General features: G+C 34.3%; 1 protein-coding gene and 1 non-coding gene across 18 annotated transcripts; one reads left to right on the forward strand and one right to left on the reverse strand.

Moving 5' to 3' along the window:
• Window positions 1-255: 255 nt before the first annotated feature.
• Window positions 256-5,903, forward strand: LOC127899991 (exopolygalacturonase-like). 17 transcript variants are annotated; one of them, XR_008051883.1, is made up of 5 exons: window positions 261-749; window positions 1,159-1,217; window positions 1,306-1,360; window positions 5,321-5,403; window positions 5,493-5,903. XR_008051883.1 is itself a non-coding variant. In XM_052434214.1 (4 exons), the coding sequence occupies exons 1-4, from the start codon at window positions 733-735 to the stop codon at window positions 5,615-5,617; spliced, it is 240 nt and encodes a 79-aa protein (XP_052290174.1). In that variant the 5' UTR covers window positions 259-732; the 3' UTR covers window positions 5,618-5,903. The 17 variants fall into 17 exon arrangements, 1 of the variants encoding a protein (XP_052290174.1); XR_008051879.1 differs by having other exon boundaries at window positions 278-749; window positions 1,094-1,217; XR_008051880.1 differs by having other exon boundaries at window positions 279-749; window positions 1,094-1,217; window positions 5,356-5,403.
• A 2,819-nt stretch (window positions 5,904-8,722) lies between these two features.
• Window positions 8,723-8,830, reverse strand: LOC112495676 (small nucleolar RNA R71). The gene has a single exon (XR_003062006.2). It is a non-coding gene; the product is annotated as a small nucleolar RNA R71 (small nucleolar RNA).
• Window positions 8,831-22,566: the final 13,736 nt, after the last annotated feature.

Consider the following 22,566-nt stretch of genomic DNA (forward strand, 5'->3'; position numbering starts at 1 on the left):
GTAGCAAAGACATTCGATGCCAAGATGTTGAGATTGGTGAAATAAATTTGGTGTACAGTGGAGTTGATGATATGGGTCCAGCAATATCTACTCGTTCAAAATGCTAAACCGACTCTTATTGGGAAACCGATTCCAGCCTATTGAGTCTTGGATTTCCAAGACTCTTCATTATCTATATCTTGGATTTTTTATTTTCATAATTTATGATTCCACGCATTCGAGGAGGATGTCTATTGCCCCATTGATGACCTGAAATTGGCGTACTTCGAAAGATAGTTTCTTGTCCCATTCGTTCTTTGTTCTTCTCCATTAAACTGCGAATTAACAAAGGCATGAGAATTCAAGTGAGTTCTATGTTGGAAAATGAATTCTTTATTACAACGTTTCAGTAAAGTAAACACAAACACAGACCTCACCTACTGAATTTAGTTAAAGGATTATTATCATCATTGGGATGGGGCTTTTTGCACTATAAAAAATACTTATTATTGTTATTTTTTTTGGAAAGGAAAGGTAGGGAGTTTGAGGGATGCACAAATTTATTTTAGGCCCCGACCTCCCAAAGAATTCAAAGATGGAAGGTCAGCTGATGAGAGTCATTTGATAAATGAAAACCACTAGGTCGAGTCATTTGAGGCATGCAACTTATTTACTTCTTTTTTTTTTAACCTTATATTTTCCCTAAGATTCGAACTTGAATGGCCAGATAAGTAAAGCAGCTTCAAAACCACTATGCCAAGCCCCCAAGGGTAAGCGGTGTCCTTGCTTATTTCATTAGGTAGAGTCAACTAAATATGCTCAGATTTTTCACAATTAATCTTGTTGCTCTCTAGTTATTATTAATTAGGTAAATTTGAATTCCTTTATCTTAACATATTTGAATTAGTAATCTCGAAAGTTTCAGTTAGTAATCTTTAAAATAACATAACTATGTTTCCATTTACGAATGTGTATAGACACATGTAGCTGTATGTTACGCACTATTCCCTATAAATGTTTTGACATTTTCCTTCTACTTTGTTCAAGCTTTAACACTACTAATACAAAACTAAAAGGAAAAAAAAAATCGTTTTTTTTCTCTATTGAAAAAAAGGGTAATTGGCATTGAGCCTCAGCAAGAAGGTGCATGTTGTCATTTGGTGGTTGGTTCAATGCCAGGAAGCGGTTAGTAACATATTCAATTCAGGGGTGACCAAAGTAGTAAGGCCTGCCAGATGGTGAGTAACATACACCTACATGTGTCTATACACATTCGTAATTTCAGCGCTAGTGAAATTACTGACAAGCTCAGTGGCCATTTTGTAGATCCCGGATCTACGTTTGGAGAATGTCATCATCCCGTCATCCTCATTTTCAATTTGTAAGCTCTTTAATTTTCAGGTGTTAAAGAAAAATATGAGTTTGTCTGAGTTGTTTTGCTACATCAACTACTACTAGTATATCATTAATAAATATTTCTTAAATTTATTTCTAAAAATATTATTTTGCTAGATTTTTTAACTGATAATATCATTTGGGTAACTAATTAAAATAACCGTCCAATATTGTTACAATAATAATCCATAAATAGAAGTAATGAAGCCTTCCAATATTGTCAAAATAATAATCCGTAAATGGAAGTAATGAAGGAGCGAAATCAGCGTATTTAGTTGAGATTTTTAATTAGTAATTCTTGTAAATTATAGATTTTATTTTCTTCATCAAACAAGCAGTCACATAATTATATTCAGGTATATTAAAGCATATAAAGTGTTTGCACCTGCTCATTTCATGTTTTGAGAAAAAGAGAAAACAGAAAAAGAAAGAAACTCATAAACCATAAGTTCTTAAATTGTCACTTAAAATTCTTCTAAATTGAAATTGATTTTATTCAAGTCTTTAACTGGTTAGTTATACCCATATATTTTGCATTAAAGGTTTAAAGCTCATTTTATCATAGTTTCTTAATTATTAATTTTTTACAGTTTAAATTATTCTAATTGCTCAATAAATATCAATAGATTTTACACCACAAAACTTGAAAGTTTTTCACATTATTTATCACATATTATTCTTCCCTATACACACAAGTCTCCCACTTTCAACAGCTTTTTATGAGTACTTTTTTCTTTCGCTTTCAGGCAATATTACATCATTGTACAGTCTATATATTGGCTTTCAAGATTTTATCTGCTAGTTCAAATTTCCAAAATTGAAGTTGAACGAGGGTTATAATGCCAAAGCAACAAAAAACTGTACTTTAAAACAGGAAAAAACAAATAATATATAAAGACCAGGTTTTCTAATATTACATCATTGTACAGTCTATATATTGGCTTTCAAGATCTTTTATCTGCAAGTTCAAATTTCCAAAATTAAAGTTGAACGAGGGTTATAATGCCAAAGCAACAAAAAACTGTACTTGAACGAGGGTTATAATGCCAAAGCAACAAAAAACTGTACTTTAAAACAGGAAAAAACAAATAATATATAAAGACCATGTTTTCTAATATTACATCATTGTACAGTCTATATATTGGCTTTCAAGATCTTTTATCTGCAAGTTCAAATTTCCAAAATTAAAGTTGAACGAGGGTTATAATGCCAAAGCAACAAAAAACTGTACTTTAAAACAGGAAAAATAAGTAATATATAAAGACGAGGTTTTCTAATATTAACTTGGCTTTCTTTAGGGAGAAATTATATAATATATTAGAGGTATCATGTCAGACATACAATAAGTAAATGATATTATGACATATGTGCATTTCATTTAAAAAATCATGTAAGTGGTGGTTAAATTCAACTACACATGACATGCATGCATCAATTGGTTGTAATATATCAAAGGTATTATAGAATTTCTCTTCTTTAGGATATAGCTAACACTAACCTTAGTCCGCTTAAAACTTTGGCATTGTAATGCATAAAATGAAAAATAAGAAGACTGAACAACTAAATATGACTAAAATGTCGTAATGCTATTTTTTTTTTAAATTGTGAAATTCAATCAAGAACTTGAATGAAACAAATTTGAATTGACAACGACCTAAGTAATGTATTTTAAATAATTTTAGCGTAATTTCTTTCTACAAACGAGGACTCAAGAAACAAATACCCTTACAATCATCATATATTTAGTCTAAATCAAAATCAATTTTTTCTTTGATTTTTTGTAAATCCCAAAGTTTTTTTTTTTTTTTTACCTCTACCTACCAATATTCAAACTTCGGCAGCTAACCAAATAAGATTGTTAGAAAACCACTCGACCAAGTTCCTCGGGCACAATTTTTTTCTTATTTTTTCTTTTTTCTTTTTTAAAGATGGAGGGTGGGTAAAATCTCAATTGATTTTTTAATCTTCTATATCCCCGAGGATTTGATCTTGGGTGATTAATTAAATAAAACTATTTGAAAACCACTCAACTAGGTCCGCAAGGACAATCATATCTTAATTTGCTTATTCTGTAGGTAGAATTATTTAGATATACTCAGATTTTTTGTAATTAATGTTATTGTTTTCTAGTTCTACATAATTAGGTAAATTTATCTATATGATGCTTGAATTGGTAATCTCGAGGGCTTAAGTTAGTAAATTTAAAAAGAACATAATTAAGTTTACATTTATATATGTACAAACACATACACATGCTCATGGGCATGGGTGTATTTTACGCGCTATTCTCTATAAATATCATGATATTTTTCTTAAGCCTTCTTGAAGCTTTAATAGTACTAGTTGGAAAATAAAAGGAAAAAAATCTTTTTTTGTTGCATTGGAAAGAGGGTAATTGGCGCTAAACCTCAAAAAGAGGGTGATTGTTGTCATTTGGTGGCTGGTCCAATCCCAGGAAGTGGTTTGCAACAGCTTCAATGGAGGGGTGACCAAAGGAGTAAGGCTTGCCAGATGGTGAGAACACCACAATGGCAATATCACCTCTAGGGAGAGTGACAAGCTTACTGGCCTTCTTGTAGATACCGGATATACGTTTGGAGAATGTTATCATCCTGTCATATTTATTCTCAATCTTCTTCATCTTGATCTTTGACTTCTCCAAATGATTAAGACATAGAGGATTGAAAAAGAGGAGACAGGGTGATTACATTCTCCAAACATAGATCCGGGATCTACAAAAAGGCAAGTGAGCTTGTTACCCTCACTGGCTCTGAGATTGGCATTATTGTGATCTCACCAGCAAGCCTTTCTCTGTTTGTCATCCCTTAATTGAAGCTATTACAGATGGTTTCCTGGGTTGAACTAGCCATCAAATGACAACACTCATCTGTTTGTTGAGGCTCACCGAATAGGTGAGAAATTAATCATTTGCATATAGTGAAAGTAAAAAATTTACATGCAGATGTACTTGAAGGAAGAGAATCCAGCAGTGGCGGACCTGTAGGTGGGCTACACCGGGTTATAGCCCGGTCTTGGTTAGGAAAAAAATCATTTATATCCCTTATATTTTCATAATTTTATGTAATAATAGAGCTTTTATTTTGCTTTCATAAACGTTCCTAACTCAATTAACCTTATATTTTCATCAATTTTATAATATAGTAGAGTTTTTATTTTATTTTTAAATATGTCCTTAATCTAATTTTATATTTTTTTCCAATTGAAATTAATGACTTACTTTATAAAATGATTAAATTATACACTTATTGAATAGACTGAAAATATTAGGGGGCTAAAAGTTTACTACTGCTTTATTTTAAAAAAATTATAATTGAAAAAATTAGGTCAAAATAATATAAAATTATTACTAGTACTAAAGTACTTACAAAAACAACGCATAATAGCAATTATCAACATTTTCATAAACTTTTTATGTGAATTTTGATATTTCATTTAGTAGTTACAATAACTAAGAGGATAAATTGGAAAATAAAATTTGAGTATTTTGAGGAGTTTTTGATAGAAGAATTATTAGCATATGATACTTCAAACAAAGTCCGAGCGCCTACTAAAGAAATAATGATACTCAGATAGATTTTTATTGGATGAGTTTAGTTTATTATTGAAAATTTGCTTAATAATGTAATTATAATTTTAAAAGATGAATAAATTTTAGTTGTTTAATTTATTTAAGTATAATAGTTAAGTACTTGACTTTAAGCATTAAAGTTTTACATGTGATTTTTAATTTATTATAATTATAAGTATTGATTTAATTTAGTTTAAAATTCTTAATTGATTTATTAATCCTTATATAATTACATGTTATTATAGGTTGTAATGTCAGATTCCATAATTAAAAAATAATGTTTCCACATTTATTGGAGTATAATCTGTTGATAATAGGTTTTTCCACATTAACATTTTTTGTTGCTACAATTTGAAGCTGAATAAAATTAACATCTCTGCACTTGATGATAGTCTCTGAATATTGATGGAATTCATATTGGAAGATCAAATGTCATTAAGGTAACACATTCAATGATAACCATTGGAGATGACTATGTCTCTCTTAGTGATGGCAGTAAAAATATCCTATTGTCTGATGTTTTTTGCAGACCAGGACATGGGAATCATTGTTGGCAGCCTTGGAAAATATAAAAAGGAAGAAGACGTATTTGGATTGACAGTCATAAATTGCACCTTCACACGCACAAGTAATAGTGTGATAATCAAGATATAGCCTGATTCTCAAGCTGGAAAGGCTTTCAATTTCACATTTAAAGACCTTGTCACGAATAATGTGGAAAACCCACTGTGATTGATCACGATTATTGCCCACACAACAAAAGTACCATAAAATTTCATGAACATGAACTCATTATGCATTATTTGCTTATATTTCTAGATTTATGGACGAAGCTCATCTCGATATCCTAATGTTAGCTAATATTTCCTAATTACCCATTTTAATAGGTTCCTTGATATTAAATGAAGCCCAACACCATCTTTCATTAGAAAATCCTAAATTAATAAGCCCAACTCATAGAAAGTTCTAGGAGTAGGTATGGATGGTGTTAGGTCATAGGCTTGGTAGGTGAAATATATGGCTATTATTTTTTTGTAATTTTTGTTTAAATGGTGTAGATTTATTCTCATGTATTATAAATACTTGCTTATATCTTTTGGTTAGGCATCAAGTGAAGAGTGAAAAACTAAAATAGAGAAAGCAAAGTGAGCCATGAATGTTATAGTATCTTTCTCATAAAATATCAACAAAGACCTTCAGTTTCGCAAAAATCTTTTATTACCCAAATAATTTTAGTTTTAAACAGTTTAGTCCTCCTCGGTTTTCAACAATTGGTATCATAGCGTGGTTGGCTGGGGACAACTGTTGTACTATTGCCAAAAGTTCATAACAACCAAGGACTATTGTAGAGAAGTTGTAAGAATACAACGAGGTCGATCGAAGATCGTTTGGTAGAGCTTCGTTAGATAGTGAGGAGTTTAAAACTCCGTAAGTTCATTGGTGGAGATCAAGCTTGCATGGTATTGACAAAATCTTGCAATTACAATGGGTGACTTTTAAGTAGTTGGAGGAGTCAAAAAACCCATAAAAAAAAATTACAATACATAAGGAATATTGATATAGTCCTACCTACAAGGCTAAGACCTGTAGGAGAATGTTTGTAGTAGAGATTTGAAACCACCAATTAAAGATGCCGTTTTGAAGAAGTTGATCGTTAAAAGTAAGAAGGTCATGTTCGCCATCAAAAGTACAATTGAAAAAGAGATGTTACAACACATAAAAAAAGGTTAAAACACTTAGGAGGCTTAAGACACTTTTGCAACGAGTTTTTCAAAAAAAATAACACACGACTACAACTTCTGTAGAATGAGCTACTGTTAATTTTACAACAAAATGTAACAGTAGACAAGTACAATTGAAGAAGAAATATTGCAACACATAAAAAAGACTAAAACACCTAAGGAAACTTGAGACACTTTTACAATAATTTTTTCAAAGAAGAGTTTCACAGGGTTACAACTTCTAGAGAATGAGCCATTGTCAATTTCATAATGAAACATGACAATAGACAACTACTTCAGTAAAGTTAAATCCCTGTACTATGAAATTTCTGAGTTAGATCCTATTACTATAATTTATTGATATAGAATAAGAATAATTATTATCCATGGTTTGAGGCCCAAATTTAAGAGCTTTGTTACGGCTATCCAAGTTTGGCCAACCCAATCAACCATTGAAGAATTTGAAAACTTGCTTGCTAATTAAGAAATGAATGACAAGCAAAAGAATAAGGCCTTAGTAAAGAATGACGAGGACACACTCTTCACCAGTAAAAAGAGACATCGATTCAGACAATATAGTGGTGGAGGATCTAAATAAGATGTTGATATATTAAGAGGTCATCAACAAGAAGGTAGCTCACAGACATACAGAGAACAAAAGGATCATGGTAATGATGGCAAATACAAGCCAAATAAGAAGTTTGAAGGAAATTGTTACAACTGCAGAAAGCAAGGCCATATGGCGAAAGATTGCTGGTCTAAGAAGTTAAGTTTTTCTTGAATCCCATAAGGGCTATACTTGAAGTTAAGATTTGTAAAGAACTAGACATAGGTACTCACCTTGTAGGGTAGAGAGATTAGATGTTCATAATGCCATACCTTGGTAGAATAGAATCTGGTCATTGTTAGGATACTTAAGGGTATGAGAAGTCCAACACGCGACAGTTGAGGATGCAAAATAATTCTGCCATTGCTGTAGGAATTGCTATAGCAACTGGTGCTAATTTGATGAAAAGCTCTCAACCCATGAAGAGAGTTTGATCACTCAGCTACTTTATTCTCATTAGATTCTTTTACACGATTTATCTAATTTATTTCATTACTGTAGTTGTTTGTTTTATTTACTTACAATTGTTCGTTTCGGTAGTATTTAACTAGGTTCATCTTGAAATAAAGGTATATTGCACTATTGTGGCTGCTGTAACATTTCTAGTAACATCAGTCCCTGTGGAGACGATCTAGAATATTCATCACTTTATTACTTACTGTGTACACTTGTGCATTGGCATCAATAGCAACTGAGTAGAAATTTACCAACAAGTTTTTGGTGCCGTTGCCGGGGAATGATTGTTTATTTTTGAAGTGTGAAGTAAATTTTAATAGTGCCAACTTGATCTAATTTGTTCTATTTATTGACATATCAACACTTGCATGCGCAAAGACAGATCTGTTGTATTCCAATTTGATCCTGAGATTAAAAGGACTGTAAGGAGACTGCGGAGAGAACAAAAAATTCAAAAACTATTTCAGACATGAATAATCTGTAAGATGTGGGAAATTTAGACCCTTACGGGCCACTACAACTTGTTAACATTCAAGAGGAGCAGAATGAGCATGTTAATCAGAGACAGTCAAGCAACAACAATATTATTTACATGGCTGATGACAGAGACAGGGCTATCAGAGATTATGTTGTATTAACTCCTCAAGTTGTACATCCTAGAATAGTCAGACCTGAAATGGAAGCTGCAAACTTTGAACTTAAGCCAGTGACGTTTCAAATGTTGCAAACAGTGAGTCAATTCAATGGACTACCAACTGAAGATCCTCACCTTCATCTTAAGTTGTTTTTGGAAGTGAGTGATGCTTTTAAAATTGCTGGAGTAACACAAGATGCTTTAAGACTAAGGCTTTTTCCTTACTCCTTAAGAGATCGAGTAAGAGCATGGTTGAACTTATTACCATCTGATTCCATCACTACATGGAATGAATTGGTTGATAAATTCTTAATGAAATATTTTCCACCAAGCAAAAATAAAAAATTACGGAATGAGATCACTTATTTTTATCAACTTGAAGATGAGAGCTTGTATGAGGCTTGGGAGAGATTTAAAGAACTGCTCAGAAGATGTCCTCATCATGGCATTCTTTGTTACATACAGTTGTAAACCTTTTACAATGGGTTAAATCCAAGTACGAGATTGATGGTTGATGCTTCAGCAAATGGAGCTTTGTTATCTAAATCTTACACTAAAGCTTGTGAAATTATGAAGAGAATTGCCAACAAAAATTATTAGTGGCTATCAACTAGACAAATGGCAGCAAGACGAGCAGCGGGGGTACATAATATAGATGCAATTACAACATTATCAGCACAAGTAACCTCATTGACTAACATGGTGAAAGCCATGACTTCTGTTCCAGTAGCAGTAAAGCAAGTTGCTGAACTGTCTTGCGTGTATTGTGGTGAAGAGCATTTATTTGACAACTGTCCTGGGAATCCAGCATCAGTAAACTATGTGGGTAATTTCAACCGATAGCCTCAAAACAACCCGTACTCAAATACTTACAACCCTGGATGGAAGCAACACCCAAACTTCTGATGAAGCAATCAGAATCAAAATGCTCCAGCACTGAGTGGACAGAACAGAAATACTCAACCACCTGGTTTTCATCAGCAGAATCAAGGGAAAAAACACACCAACCATGATCTACTTACTTAATTGGAAACACTGATTAAGGAATACATTGCGAAGAATGAAACAATTGTGCAAAGTCAAGTTGTATCTCTAAGAAACCTAGAAAACCAAATTGGACAGCTTGCCACAGTAATGAGTAGCAGATCTTAGCGAAGCTTGCCCAATAACACAGAAGATCTAAGAAGAGAGGGAAATGAACACTACAAAATAATCAACTTAGAATCTGGAAAGAATGTTGATGTCCCTGTTGATGTGACTAGAAAAATGTTGGAACTTAATTCCTCACAAGAACCACCTCAAGATGAGAGCATGTTACAGCAACCCAGCCATCAAGATACTGATGTTAGTGGTCAAGCTGCAGCAACTATGGAAGGGAATCAACTAATAAATACTGAAGAAGAAGTTGCAACACCAGTGGTAACAACTCACAATAAATCAAATGAGTAGAGATTGGTATCTCCTGAATCTACCCAGCAATTTAGGCATCCACCTCCTTTCCCACAGAGATTCCATAAACAAAAACAAGACAAGCAGTTTAGTAAATTCTTGGAAGTACTGAAGCAATTATACATCAACATCCCTTTTGTGGAAGCATTGGAGCAAATGCCTAATTATGTGAAATTTCTAAAAGACATTTTGGCCAGAAAGAGAAGGTTGGGAGAATTTGAAACTGTTGCTTTAACATAGGAAAGCAGTCACATGCTCCAAAATAAGATTCCTAAAAAATTAAAGGATACAGGAAGCTTTACAATACCATGTTCCATTGGAACTAGGTACAATGGCAGAGCCCTCTGTGATTTGGGAGCCAATATTAATCTGATGCCATTATTTGTATTGAAGCAGTTGGGAGTAAGAGAATGCAGGCCAACAACAGTCACTCTGCAATTAGTTGACACATCTCATGCATATCCTGAAAGAAAAATTGAGGATGTACTGGTGAAGGTTGACAAATTTGTCTTTCCAGTGGACTTCATTATATTAGACTTTGAGGCTGATAAAGAGGTACCCATTATACTTGGAAGACCTTTCCTAACAATCAGGAAGACTTTGATAGATGTGCAAAAATAAGAGCTAACAATGAGAGTGAATGACCAACAAGTCACATTCAATGTATTAGAGGCTATGAAGAACCCTGATGAGGCAGAAGATTGCAATTTCCTGAGTGTTATGGATTTTGTTGTAGCAGACAGAATTGATAGATGCTACAGTAATGAGGTCATCAAGGTTGCCACCTTTGAGAACTTTGAAGAAAAAGTTGTTGCAGCAAACCAGATAAATTGGATAGAAGGAAAACAATCTAACAGACATAGCAGATTTGTTGAACATCTAAATCTTTCAAACAGGGAAGTAAAGATAACTTTACCATCTATTGAATCACCTCATGTTCTTGAATTAAAATTGTTACCCTCACATTTGAAATATGCATATCTTGGTCAAAACAACACACCCCCGGTAATCATTTCATCTACTCTGGATGTAGGTCAAGAACAGAGCCTAGTATATGTGCTTGGAAAATACAGAAAAGTAATTGGATGGACCATGACAGACATTAAAGGGATTAGCCCATCTATATGCATGCATAAAATTCTGTTAGAAGACTGCTACAGGAATTCAGTGGAGCAACAGAGAAGGTTAAACCTCATTATGAAGGAAGTTATGAAGAAAAAAATTATCAAATGGTTGGATGCTGAAATCATATACCCGATATCAGACAGTTCATTGGTGAGCCCAGTTCAATGTATTCCAAAAAAGGGAGAAATAACAGTAATAGCTAATGAGAATAATGAACTTATTCCTACAAGAACAGTGACTAGATGGAGGGTATGTATGGATTACAGGAAGCTCAACAAAGCCACTCGGAATGATCACTTCCCACTTCTATTCATAGATCAGATGTTAGACAGACTTGTTGGAAAATAATACTATTGTTTCCTAGATGGGGATTCAAGCTACAATCAAATTGCTATAACTCCAGAGGATCAGGAAAAGACTACATTTACCTATCCTTATGGAACTTTTGCCTTCAGAATGATGCCCTTTGGTTTATGCAATGCTCCAGCAACTTTTCAGAGATGGTAGAGCAAACATTGGAAGTCTTCATGGATGATTTCTCAGCCTTTGGAGAGACATATACTGACTGTTTACACAACTTGGAAGAAGTTCTTAAAATATGTGAAATGACTAACTTAGTACTCAATTGGGAAAAAATGCCACTTCATGGTGTAAGAAGGCATAGTGTTGGGTCATAAGGTGTTCAAGAATGGCATAGAGGTAGATAAAGCAAAGATAGAAGTGATAGATAAATTGCCACCTCCCACTTCAATCAAGGGGATTAGAAGTTTCTTAGGTCATGCTGGATTTTACAGAAGATTCATAAAAGACGTTTTCAAGGTAGCTAAAATACTATGCTCATTACTAGAACATGACAAGCCTTTTTATTTTGATAAAGACTGTCTTCAAGCCTTTGGAGAATTAAAAAAAGCTTTGATCACTGCACTAGTGGTTATATCACCAGATTGGACTCTACCATTTGAACTGATGTGTGATGCCAGTGACCATTCTATTGGGGCAGTGCTGGGGCAAATGAAGGATAAGATTTTCCACTCTATATATTATGCCGGCAAAACTCTTACTCAAGCTCAGATTAGTTACACCATTACAGAGAAAGAGTTGCTAGCAGTAGTATTTGCTTTCAATAAGTTTAGAGCTTACTTGGTGGGTACGAAAGTGACAGTATACACAGATCATGCAGCCATCAAGTACCTAATCTAAAAAAAAGGATGCTAAACTAAGATTAATAAAATGGATCTTATTGCTTCAGGAGTTTGATTTGGAAATTAAAGATAGAAATGAGACTGAGAATCCAGTAGCAGACCATCTATCTAAGCTAGAAGCATATGCAAGTACATTGACAAAAAAGACATCACTGAAACTTTTCCGGATGAACAGCTGTTAGTAATACAGTAGGCACAGATGCTGCAACAATTAGGATCTCCATGGTATGCAGATTTTGCTAATTACTTAGTAAGTGGATTGCTACCATCTGAGTTGAAGTTTCAGCAGAAAAATAAATTTCTTTATAATGTTAGAAGCTACCAGTGGGATGACCCATATTTGTATAAGTTATGCTCAGATCAAGTCATACGAAAATGTGTTTCAGAGGAAGAAATTCCTCATATATTGGAATTTTCCCATACTGCAGTATATGGAGGATACTTCTATGGTCACAGAACAACTGCTAAGGTTCTGTAATTAGGTTATTATTGGCCCTCTATTTTTAAAGATGCTTATTAGTTTGCTAAATGTTATAACAAGTGTCAAAGAACAGGAAACATAACTCAAAGACATGAAATGCCATTAACGAACATTATGGAAGTGGAGATTTTTTATATGTGGGGAATAGATTTCATGGGTCCTTTTCCACCATCCTTTGGGAACTTATATATCCTGGTTGTTGTGGATTATGTCTCCAAATGGGTAGAAGCTACAGCATTACCTACTAATGATGCTAGAGCAGTAGTGGACTTCCTTTAGAAAAATATATTTTCCAGGTTTGGCACTCTACGAGCAATTATTAGTGATGAGGGTACTCATTTTTTCAACAAAGTATTTACTGCAGCTATGGTAAAATATGGAGTCAGACATAAAGTAGCAACAACATATCACACACGGTCCAATGGCCAAGCAGAAGTGTCTAATAGAGAGATTAAAAAAATCTTAGAAAAAGTAGTGAACCCATCAAGAAAGGACTGGTCCTTGCATTTACATGACTCCCTATGGGCCTACAGAACAACATACTAAACACCACTTGGCATGTCTCCCTACCGAATTGTGTATGGGAAAGCTTGTCACTTGCCACTAGAACAAGGCATACTGGGCACTGAAGTAATTAAATTGGGATATACATCCTGCAGCAGAGCAAATGAAACTTTAACTATGTGAGCTTGATGAATTACATATGTTCTCATATGAAAATACAAGAATTTATAAAGAGAGAACAAAGCACTGGCATGACAAACATATCAAATACAGGAAATTAATCCTTGGTCAACTAGTGCTGCTCGATAGTACGAGGTTAAGACTATTTCAAGGGAAACTGAAATCTCGATGATCTAGACCCTTCAAGCTGCTTAGAATCTACCCTCATGGGATTGTTGATCTCTTAGATGAAAAGACAGGCCAGGAATTCAAAGTCAATGGGCACAGAGTTAAGCATTACATGCATTTAGCTGCAGATTGTTCAAAGGAGGTCTTACTCCTTAGAGAACCGAGTTTATGAGCACTCAAGTAAGGTAAGGCTAAAAGACCTTAAATCAAGTGCTCAATGGGAGGCAACCCATTGTGAAGACAGTCACTTTAAATGAGACTGATCCTCCTTGGTTTTGTCAAATATTTTTCATCTTATTTTACTTTTTTTTATTTTTTTTATTTTGTTATTTCTTGTTATTTATTTTTGTTTCCCTTATTTGGAACTGTTTAACTTTTTTTTTTCTCTTTTCTGTTTTGTTCTTAAAAAAAAAATGCCCAAGTCACGCACTTATTGAAGTTGGATTCAATACTAACAATTGGGGCTGTATTGTTAACAGAGTACTGAGGCAAGCCACGTGTCAGCAGCTATTGGAGGAGAGAATTTAACCGTTGCTAGAGCAAACAATTGGGTGCTGTATCAAATAATATTACCGTTACAGTAACTTCAAGATGGAGCCTTTCGCTTACCGTTGGAGATAATATGTGACAGATGGGTGGATGGATTTGGATAGAAATTGAGGAAGAATATCTATGAAATTAATGCACTAATTGCTCTTGCCTATTTTTATGGGATATGCTTAATGAATTTAAAAAATATTCTTCCCTAATTTATCTCTTTTTTTTCCGGATTTGTTCTTTTAATTCCACCTATATAAAGGCGTCATTGTCCATATTGACCTCTAACACTATTTTCTCTCCCCTTCGCAGTTACAACTCCAGTACTCCATAACCTCTTCTTCTTATTTTACTCTTGGGCATATTACCATCGAATTCTTACTGCTATAGCAATGCCAAGGTACAAAAGGACAGCCAGCCGACTAAAAGATCCCTCACGGTTCTAAAGTTACCATGCAGAGGAAAAATATGAAGAATTCATTAAACCACAGAAGATTCTGGAGGAAAAAGGGTTTCAGTTCCCACCTCAACCCACAGGAATTGTGCAATTATTATACAATGCTGCAGCAAAGCGCGAGTGGCTAGAGTTCTGTAACCACCCTCGAGATCCTGTGCTGCCGTTAGTGAAAGAATTTTATGCCAATTTGGTAAGCCCTGGTTAGCACAATATTTGGGTAAGAAACTCGCTTGTTCCATTAGATTCTCGAGTTATAAATGTTTTCTATAATTTACCTGCTGAAATTAATTGCCAGTATGCCAAGTTGCTTGACAAATTAACTCCGCAAAAATGGAACAAAATTTTCATGACACTTACAACAGAAGGTGCATCTTAGGCTAATGAGGAAGGGCGTGTCGTTAATAGGATAAATTTAAAACCCATTGTTAAGGTGTGGGTGACATTTCTAAAATTCAGACTTATGCCAACCACCCACACCACTACTGTTTCACAAGAAAGGTTGGTACTATTGTATATTATTGTTAGAGGGTTTCCCATAGATGTAGGGAGCATTATCAAAAAATAAATTCGGGACTGTACCATGAAAAACCACAAAACAATTGCCTTACTATTTCCTTCACTCATCACCAATATCTGTGTAGTATCGGGAGTTTGTCTTGATGCAAAAGATGAGCATGTCAAGAATGATGGTGCCCTTACTGCACGCACCATCGAGAGAATTACTGGTGAAGTTGCTGGAGGCCCATTTGAACCAGCTGCTGTAATAGGGGCAAGACGAGTTATTGGGTTAGAATAGAGAATCCAAGCACTGAGCACCAGCATCAATGAATGTGCTGAAGCTCAGTAAAGGGAAAACAATCGGTTTTGGAGCTATTTGCAGCACTTGGACAACCACCTGCACCAATATGTTGTATATATGAAATATAACCACCGAGATTTTCCTGATTCATTGCTCCAGCAATACAATTTCGCTACCAACACTATAGAACCTCTAGCAGCAGTCAGTGAAGAGGCTACTGACACAGATGACCCAGAAGAGAAAGCTACAGTAGAACCACAAGCAGAGGCCGAATCAGATGATGATGACCATTCAGACCAGCCAGAAGAAGAGGATGTTAAATCCGCAACCGACAATCCCCCAACAGAGGCAAAGAAAGAGCCTAAGAAAGAACTCGAGGAACCCCGAGTCAGGACCTCTTCCAAATCCAGAAAAAAGCACATCATACAAGAAGAGGAAAATGAACCTGTAGAGGAACCTCTCATTCCAGTCCTTTTTATAAAGGGCAAAGAACAAGTAATCATCCCTTCTGCCTCTGACAATGAAGCCGAGCAAATTGATGCAGAGCTAGAAGTTGCAGCAGCCAGAGTCACTCATACACCTACAAAGACAAAGCAGCTGCTTGATATCATTGTCGCCATCACAGCTGAGGGACAAGCAGATGAAGCCCCAGCTCTAGCTCCTCCACAGTAAACTCTTAGCAAACCTATTTGTGCTAGTCCTAGAGGACCCAGCAAAAGAAAGGAGGAACTTCTAGAAGCATTGCTGCAGCAGCCTCACCAAAACCAAAAAGGACCAAATTTGTTTCAACCAAGCAGGCTGCCCCAACTGTAACTCTTCCCACCAGCCCATTATAGAAAAAGAAAAAGACATTTCCAGCTACCTCACCACAAGAATCCCCTAAGGATAAGCTGCGAAGTGCATCCAAAAAACACTGAAGTCACTACACAATGTGATAACAATGTCCAAACAATAATGGAGTATCCCCTTCCTGCTAGTTATTTTATTTCTTTCTGAAAAACTTTTCTTTGGTTAAGTTTTCATTTTCTGATTCATTCTACATGTCCTTGTCTGGTTATGTGATTTTGTTTTGTCTGCTTGTGAGGACACAACACCAATCAAGTTTGGGAGGGGTTGTGTTTCTTTGTATTTATGCTTGTGTTGTGTATTGTGTGAAGTTGTGTGAAGCTCTGTTATATAATATTTATGTATGGATTTGAAAACCTAATAAAGATAAATTAAGTGTTATTTAGTGTTTATGAGAATGCCAAGTAGAGATAGTTATAGATGGAGGGTGAAATTATGTCCTGACACTTAGACTTTGGTTGAGTTTTATGAGAGTGTTGTAGCAAAGCCAAGAAAACTAAAAAGAGTAGAAAATGTCTCAAGTTTGGGGGAAAAAACTTATTGAACTGTACTCATTATGAAATAAATTTAGCTCCAATGGCTTAAGTTGCTGAGTAACCAGGGCTGAGTATGTACCCCATATACAGACTTGAGTCCAAAAGCAACAAGAGTTACGAGCATTGCTGTAGCAATTGTTTAAAAAAAAATGCCCTTTGTCTAGGATATTGAGTAGCTAGGTCTGTTCATGAACCCCATGTTCAGCCTTGAGTTAAAAGATATCTTTAGATAAGGCTATGTTATGAATATTGCTACAGCAACTCTGATTTGTGCATTGATTGAGTAATTTGGTGTCATCATAACAAGTGATCGACATTCGCATGAAAAAATAAATGTTGCAGTGAAGAGCGTTAAGTGTTCGTAGCATAATTTGAGTATATGTGTGATTTCTGCTCCCCCATATGTGAATATAATTGTGTTCTACCTCTTAATTACATGCAATGTCTTGGTAATGTTGTAGTACCTCTGAAACTTGATCAAAGTGGCACACACACACTTTGGACAGAAGGAAGCTTAAGTCTAGAACTGAACTGCTATGGCTATTTTACATGATTAAGATTGTGATCTGAGGGTGGAAGAATCCTTGCAAATTTGATGACAGAGCTAAGTTATTTATTGCATGATTGTGTACATGAAGTGTTAGTATGTTGTCATTATTTAAAGACAAGTAACGATTTAAGTTTGAGGGTGTGATAATTCTATGAAATGAGAGTTATTATGGCAATTCTAGACTTAAATCAAGATCACTTAGAGGGTAAATGATGTGTTTTTATTGCATTTTTGTTAAGTTTTTCATAAACATTCATTTTAGTTTAGTTTTAATAAGTTTTGCTTGATTTAAAGTAATTTGTGCTCAAAACATGTGCATAATTGTAGGTTTCCAGAAGTTTATAATTCATGGAAGGGATGCTGATGCAGTAGGTTGGCAAAAAGGAGGACGAATATGGCCATAAAAGAAGTGAAACAAAATCTGGAGCAGTGCAGAGTTATAGACGTTGCTGGAGCAACCATTACTGTAGCAATCTTGGAACAACGACATAGAAAACTTAGCGCGGGATATCTGCATAATTGCGATCTGTAGTTTCTTAATTTGACTCATGCATGCCTTAGGCTTTTGTTTACCCTAGTTTTCAGTTATAAAAAGGGGTGCGCATCACATAAAATGACGGCAAGGAATTAACATTGGAAAAATAGAGAGGAAAAGAAGAAAACAATCGGAATTCAAATGAACCAATTCTGCATCAGTGAAGAATCCAGCAGAGTTATTTGGATTCAATCTTCATCGTTCTCTATTTGTTCTTTCCTTTACTCTTGGATTGAACCGATGTATTTCATGACCAATATTTTGTTATTTGTTTTTCTTTTTCAAAGTATGAACTAAGTTTGCTTGTAGTTGAGTGATAAACAATCTAAATGAATTTTTGACTGTTCTTATGAGTTGCTATATAATTGTTGTAGCATTTTACTCTAGTAGCTATTATTATAATCATTGTTTCGGTTAACCAGACATTTAATGGTTCAAGTTAAGATAGAGCCGCAAAAGGGTCTGTCTTAGTGGATATTATTAGAGTAATACTTTATCTTAATTTGAGTTTCCTGGATTAAGTTTTTCTTGAATCCCATAAGGGCTATACTTGAAGTTAAGATTTGTGAAGAACTAGACATAGGTACTCACCTTGTAGGGTAGAGAGATTAGATGTTCATAATGTCATACCTTAGATAGAATAGCAACTGGACATTGTTAGGATACTTAAGGGTATGAAAAGTCCAACACGCGACAGCAGAGGATGCAAAATAATTCTACCCAGTGCTGTAGGAATTGTTGTAGCAACTAGTGCTAATTTGATGAAAAGCAGTCAACCCATGAAGTAGAGGTGGCAAAAATACCCGTCCGGTCCGGACCCGGACCGTACCCGGGTGTTGCGGGCCGGGTAATACCCGGCCCGGGTATGAAGCCGGGTCGGTCTTGGGCATCACTTGATAAACCCGGAACCCGGATTTTATTAAAAAAATTATAAAATATATATTATTTTAAATATTTTATATTTATTTGACTTATTTATTATACATATATAAAGTTTTAAACACTTAAAATTTATATTTTCATGTCAAATTTTATTGAAATAAATTTAAAACTTATAAAAGTACCAAAAAATAAAAAATATATACACATAAAATATTAAAAAAATATAAAATCCGGGTACCCGGATTAAAATCCGGCCCGGACCCGGACCCGGACCGGTTGCATCCGGGCAGGGTCCGGTCATGGCAATACCCGGACCCGGCCCGGGGTTTTGCCATCTCTACCATGAAGAGAGTTTGATCACTCAGCTACTTCATTCTCATTAGATTTTTTTACGCGATTTATCTAATTTATTTCATTACTGTAGTTGTTTGTTTTATTTGCTTACAATTGTTCGTTTCGGTAGTAATAAACTTTAACTAGGTTCATCTTGAAATAAAGGTAGATTACACTATTGTGGTTGCTGTAGCATTTCTAGTAACATTAGTCCCTGTGGAGACGATCTAGAATATTCATCACTTTATTACTTGTTGTGTACACTTGCACATTGGCATCAATAGCAACTGAGTAGAAATTTACCAACAATGGTCCACACAAAGTGTCATTTTAAGATTTGTATTATGCCCCAAGTATGAAGAAAAACCTACTCTTAGTATTACAACTAATATCATCATGCAATTATGTCTTGTTCAAACCTCAAGATGTCATGGTGTATCAATATCTAAAGATCTCAGGGACACCTATGGAAGGATGAAGGTTAGAGTCAGTCTATGTATCGGTAGCTGAAATTGCTTATGTAGACAATACTTAAGGGAATGAGATAGTGTATTTATGGCATGCATAGTTTGGACATGTTAGCAATTGCATGTTGAAGATAATCATGAACAAGTCAATGCTCAGAGGTCTATCTCAAATTGATGAAAGAATAAACATAGTGTGTGCAAGGTGTTAGCATGACAAGGCTCACAAACTTCCACATGATGAGTTGAAATTTAGAGCAAAAGAACGATCAGTGGCATGCAATACATGGTCACATTCATCGATGACTTTTCCAAGTATATATGGGTCTTTTCTATGAAATAAAAACCTAATACCTTTTTTAAAGTTTGAGGAATTTAGAGACATAGTCGAAGGAGAAGTAGGGAAGTAGGTTCGCTGCCTACGAACAGACAATGGGGGAGAGTATACATTAGGGGCAGACCTAGGACTTCATATTATCCTGGGCTAAACCAAAAATTTTATATTTTGAAATAAGTATAAACATTCATAAGTAGAAAGAAGTATTTCAAAGAAGGGGGGACACGAAAAACCCTATAAATATGTACTCTTAATAAAAATAATTATACAAAAAGAGTATGAAATAAAAAGACAATTCATATACTAAAACACTATTTTTCAATTATGGAATCTGACGTTACAACTTATAATAACATGTAATTATATAAGAATGAATAAATCAATTAAAAATTTCAAGATAGAATAAATCAATACATAACTTTTATGTTTAAAAAGTACTTAACTACCAGGATTAAATAAATTAAACAATTAAAATATATTCATCTTTTTAAATTTTAAAAATATTATTAGTAAAAAGTTTCAATAATAAATTAAACTCAACCGAGCAAAAAAGTATTTGCGTGCCGTTATTTCTTTATCATGCACTCTAACTCTTTTTGAAAAATCAGATGCTGATGATTCTTCTTTCAAGATCTCCTCAAAATACTCAAATTTTACTTTCTAGCTTGTCCTCTTAGTTAATGTAACTAATAAATAAAATCTCAATATTCACATAAAAATTTATGAAATTGTTAATAATTATTACTATATTTTTTTAGTACTATATTACATTTCCTTACTTTTTTAATTAAAATTTTTAAAATCAAATTAAAGCAGTAATAACATTTTAGAGGCATAATGTTTTCAATCTATTCAATAAATATATAATTTAATCATTAATTTCAAATAGAAAAAAAATAATTGAATTAGGGACGTTTGTGAAAACAAAATAATAAGCCTATCCTTATATAAAATTAATCAAAACATAAGGGGTTTAAATAATTTTTTCTAGACCACACCAGGCTGTAGCTATAGGTCCGCCACTAGTATACATCAGTTGAGTTCTCCTAGTATTTTGAAGACTATAAGATATGCCATCATTTCACTTGTGCCAATAATCCACAATAAAATGGCATATCAAAACGAAAGGATCGACGTTTAGCAGAAATTTGTTAGAGTATGATACTTGTGAAGAATATACCAGGGAGGTTTTAGGCCGAAACTATAAAGATTGCAGCTCATGTGATCAACAGATTTCTTCAATTAAAATTAAGGTTCATATCACTTTACGAAAAAAATGCTGAATGTAAAGTCTATAGTCAACTACTTTCATGTATTTGGCTGTGTATAACACGTCTTCATGTCGAGCCACTTGTGAAGTAAATTTGACAAGAAGGTAGTTCGTTATATCTTTGTCGAGTACAACAGCTAGAGGAAATGATTGAGGCATTGTGATGCAACTAGTGGACAGTGCTACAAAACACAAAATGTGGTGCTTAACAAAGCATCTTTGTAGTGGTTTTCGAAAACAAAAGCTACTAGATTCAAAAGAAATTAAAGATCAAATAAAAGAAGAAATTGTCGAAATTCACATAAGTTAGGAAGAATATTAAGATTCTGATGATCTAAGAGATGATGATATCAAGCATGATGAAACGCAAAGTACTTGGAAGACAGGTGTTCACTAGACCTTTATTGAAGACGAAGAACTAAGTGAACAGGAACCAAGAACTCCTGAATCTCAACTTAGAATATCCAAAAGAGTGAGAAAGCCAAATCTCAGATACGCTAATGCAGTGGTTTGAGAAGAAGAAAAAAAATTAAAAAAAAAACCTAAGAGATTTGAAAAAGTAGCAGACAATTCTCATCAACGAAGGTGACAGAGGAAAAAATCATTGTACTGAAGTAGAATCAGACTTAAGATCTAGTTCTGAAACCAAAGGATACAAAACTAATATCTTATAAATAGGTTTACAAAATTAAAAGGCAACTAGATGGTTCATTTGAAAGGCACAAGGCTCAGTTGGAGGCTTGAGAATTTTTACAACAATACAGGCTAGACTATAATAAAACATTTAGTGCGGAGGCAAAGCTGACAACATCAAGAGTTCTACTTGTATTTGCAGCCAGCAAATAATGAAAATTGTGGTAAATAGATGTAAAATGTACTTTTTCTATATGGAGAATTGGATCGAGAGATCTCTATGAATTAACTGAGAGCATTTGAGAATAAAGCTCATCCGAATCATGTACTTATGCTCAGAAAAGCACTTTACGGCTTAAAGCAAGCACCAAGGGTAAGGTAGGGCAAGATTATTGAATTTCTAACTTATACCAATTATTCAATGGCAGATACAGATTCTAACTTGTTCACCAAAGCTAGTGAGGGAAAGTTAGCAATGCGCATAGCTGATTTGATTCTTACTGGTGACGATGAAGAAGAGATTCGGCGAACAAAAGAGAACTTATCAGTTCGCTTTTAGAAAGCCTAGTCAGTTTAAGCACTTTTTTAGTCTGGAGGTTGATCAAATGATTTTTCTTTGCCAACAGAAATATATCGAAGACTTGTTTAAAAGTTTTGAATGTTGGAATGCAAGCCAATCTCAACTAGAATGGAAGTTATTGCAAAACTGTGAACATATAAAGGCAAAAAATTATAAGATGGAATAGTTTATTGACAATTGATATGTAGATTAATCTATCTAATGCTGACTTTGCTAGACATTTCATATAAGTCAATACATGCAAAATTCGAAGAAGTCTCACTTGGAAGTGGTTTGACGAATACTAAATATATAAAAAGTACAATTGACCATGGCTT

Source organism: Citrus sinensis, chromosome 9 (assembly GCF_022201045.2).
Source record: "Citrus sinensis cultivar Valencia sweet orange chromosome 9, DVS_A1.0, whole genome shotgun sequence".
Taxonomy (NCBI): domain Eukaryota; kingdom Viridiplantae; phylum Streptophyta; class Magnoliopsida; order Sapindales; family Rutaceae; genus Citrus; species Citrus sinensis.

Coding starts and splice junctions, on each gene's coding strand:
- LOC127899991 (XM_052434214.1), top strand. Junction 1,361..5,355: donor GTCATCCTCATTTTCAATTT/GTAAGCTCTTTA, acceptor ACTTGATGATAG/TCTCTGAATATTGATGGAAT. Junction 5,404..5,497: donor GAAGATCAAATGTCATTAAG/GTAACACATTCA, acceptor TTTGCAGACCAG/GACATGGGAATCATTGTTGG.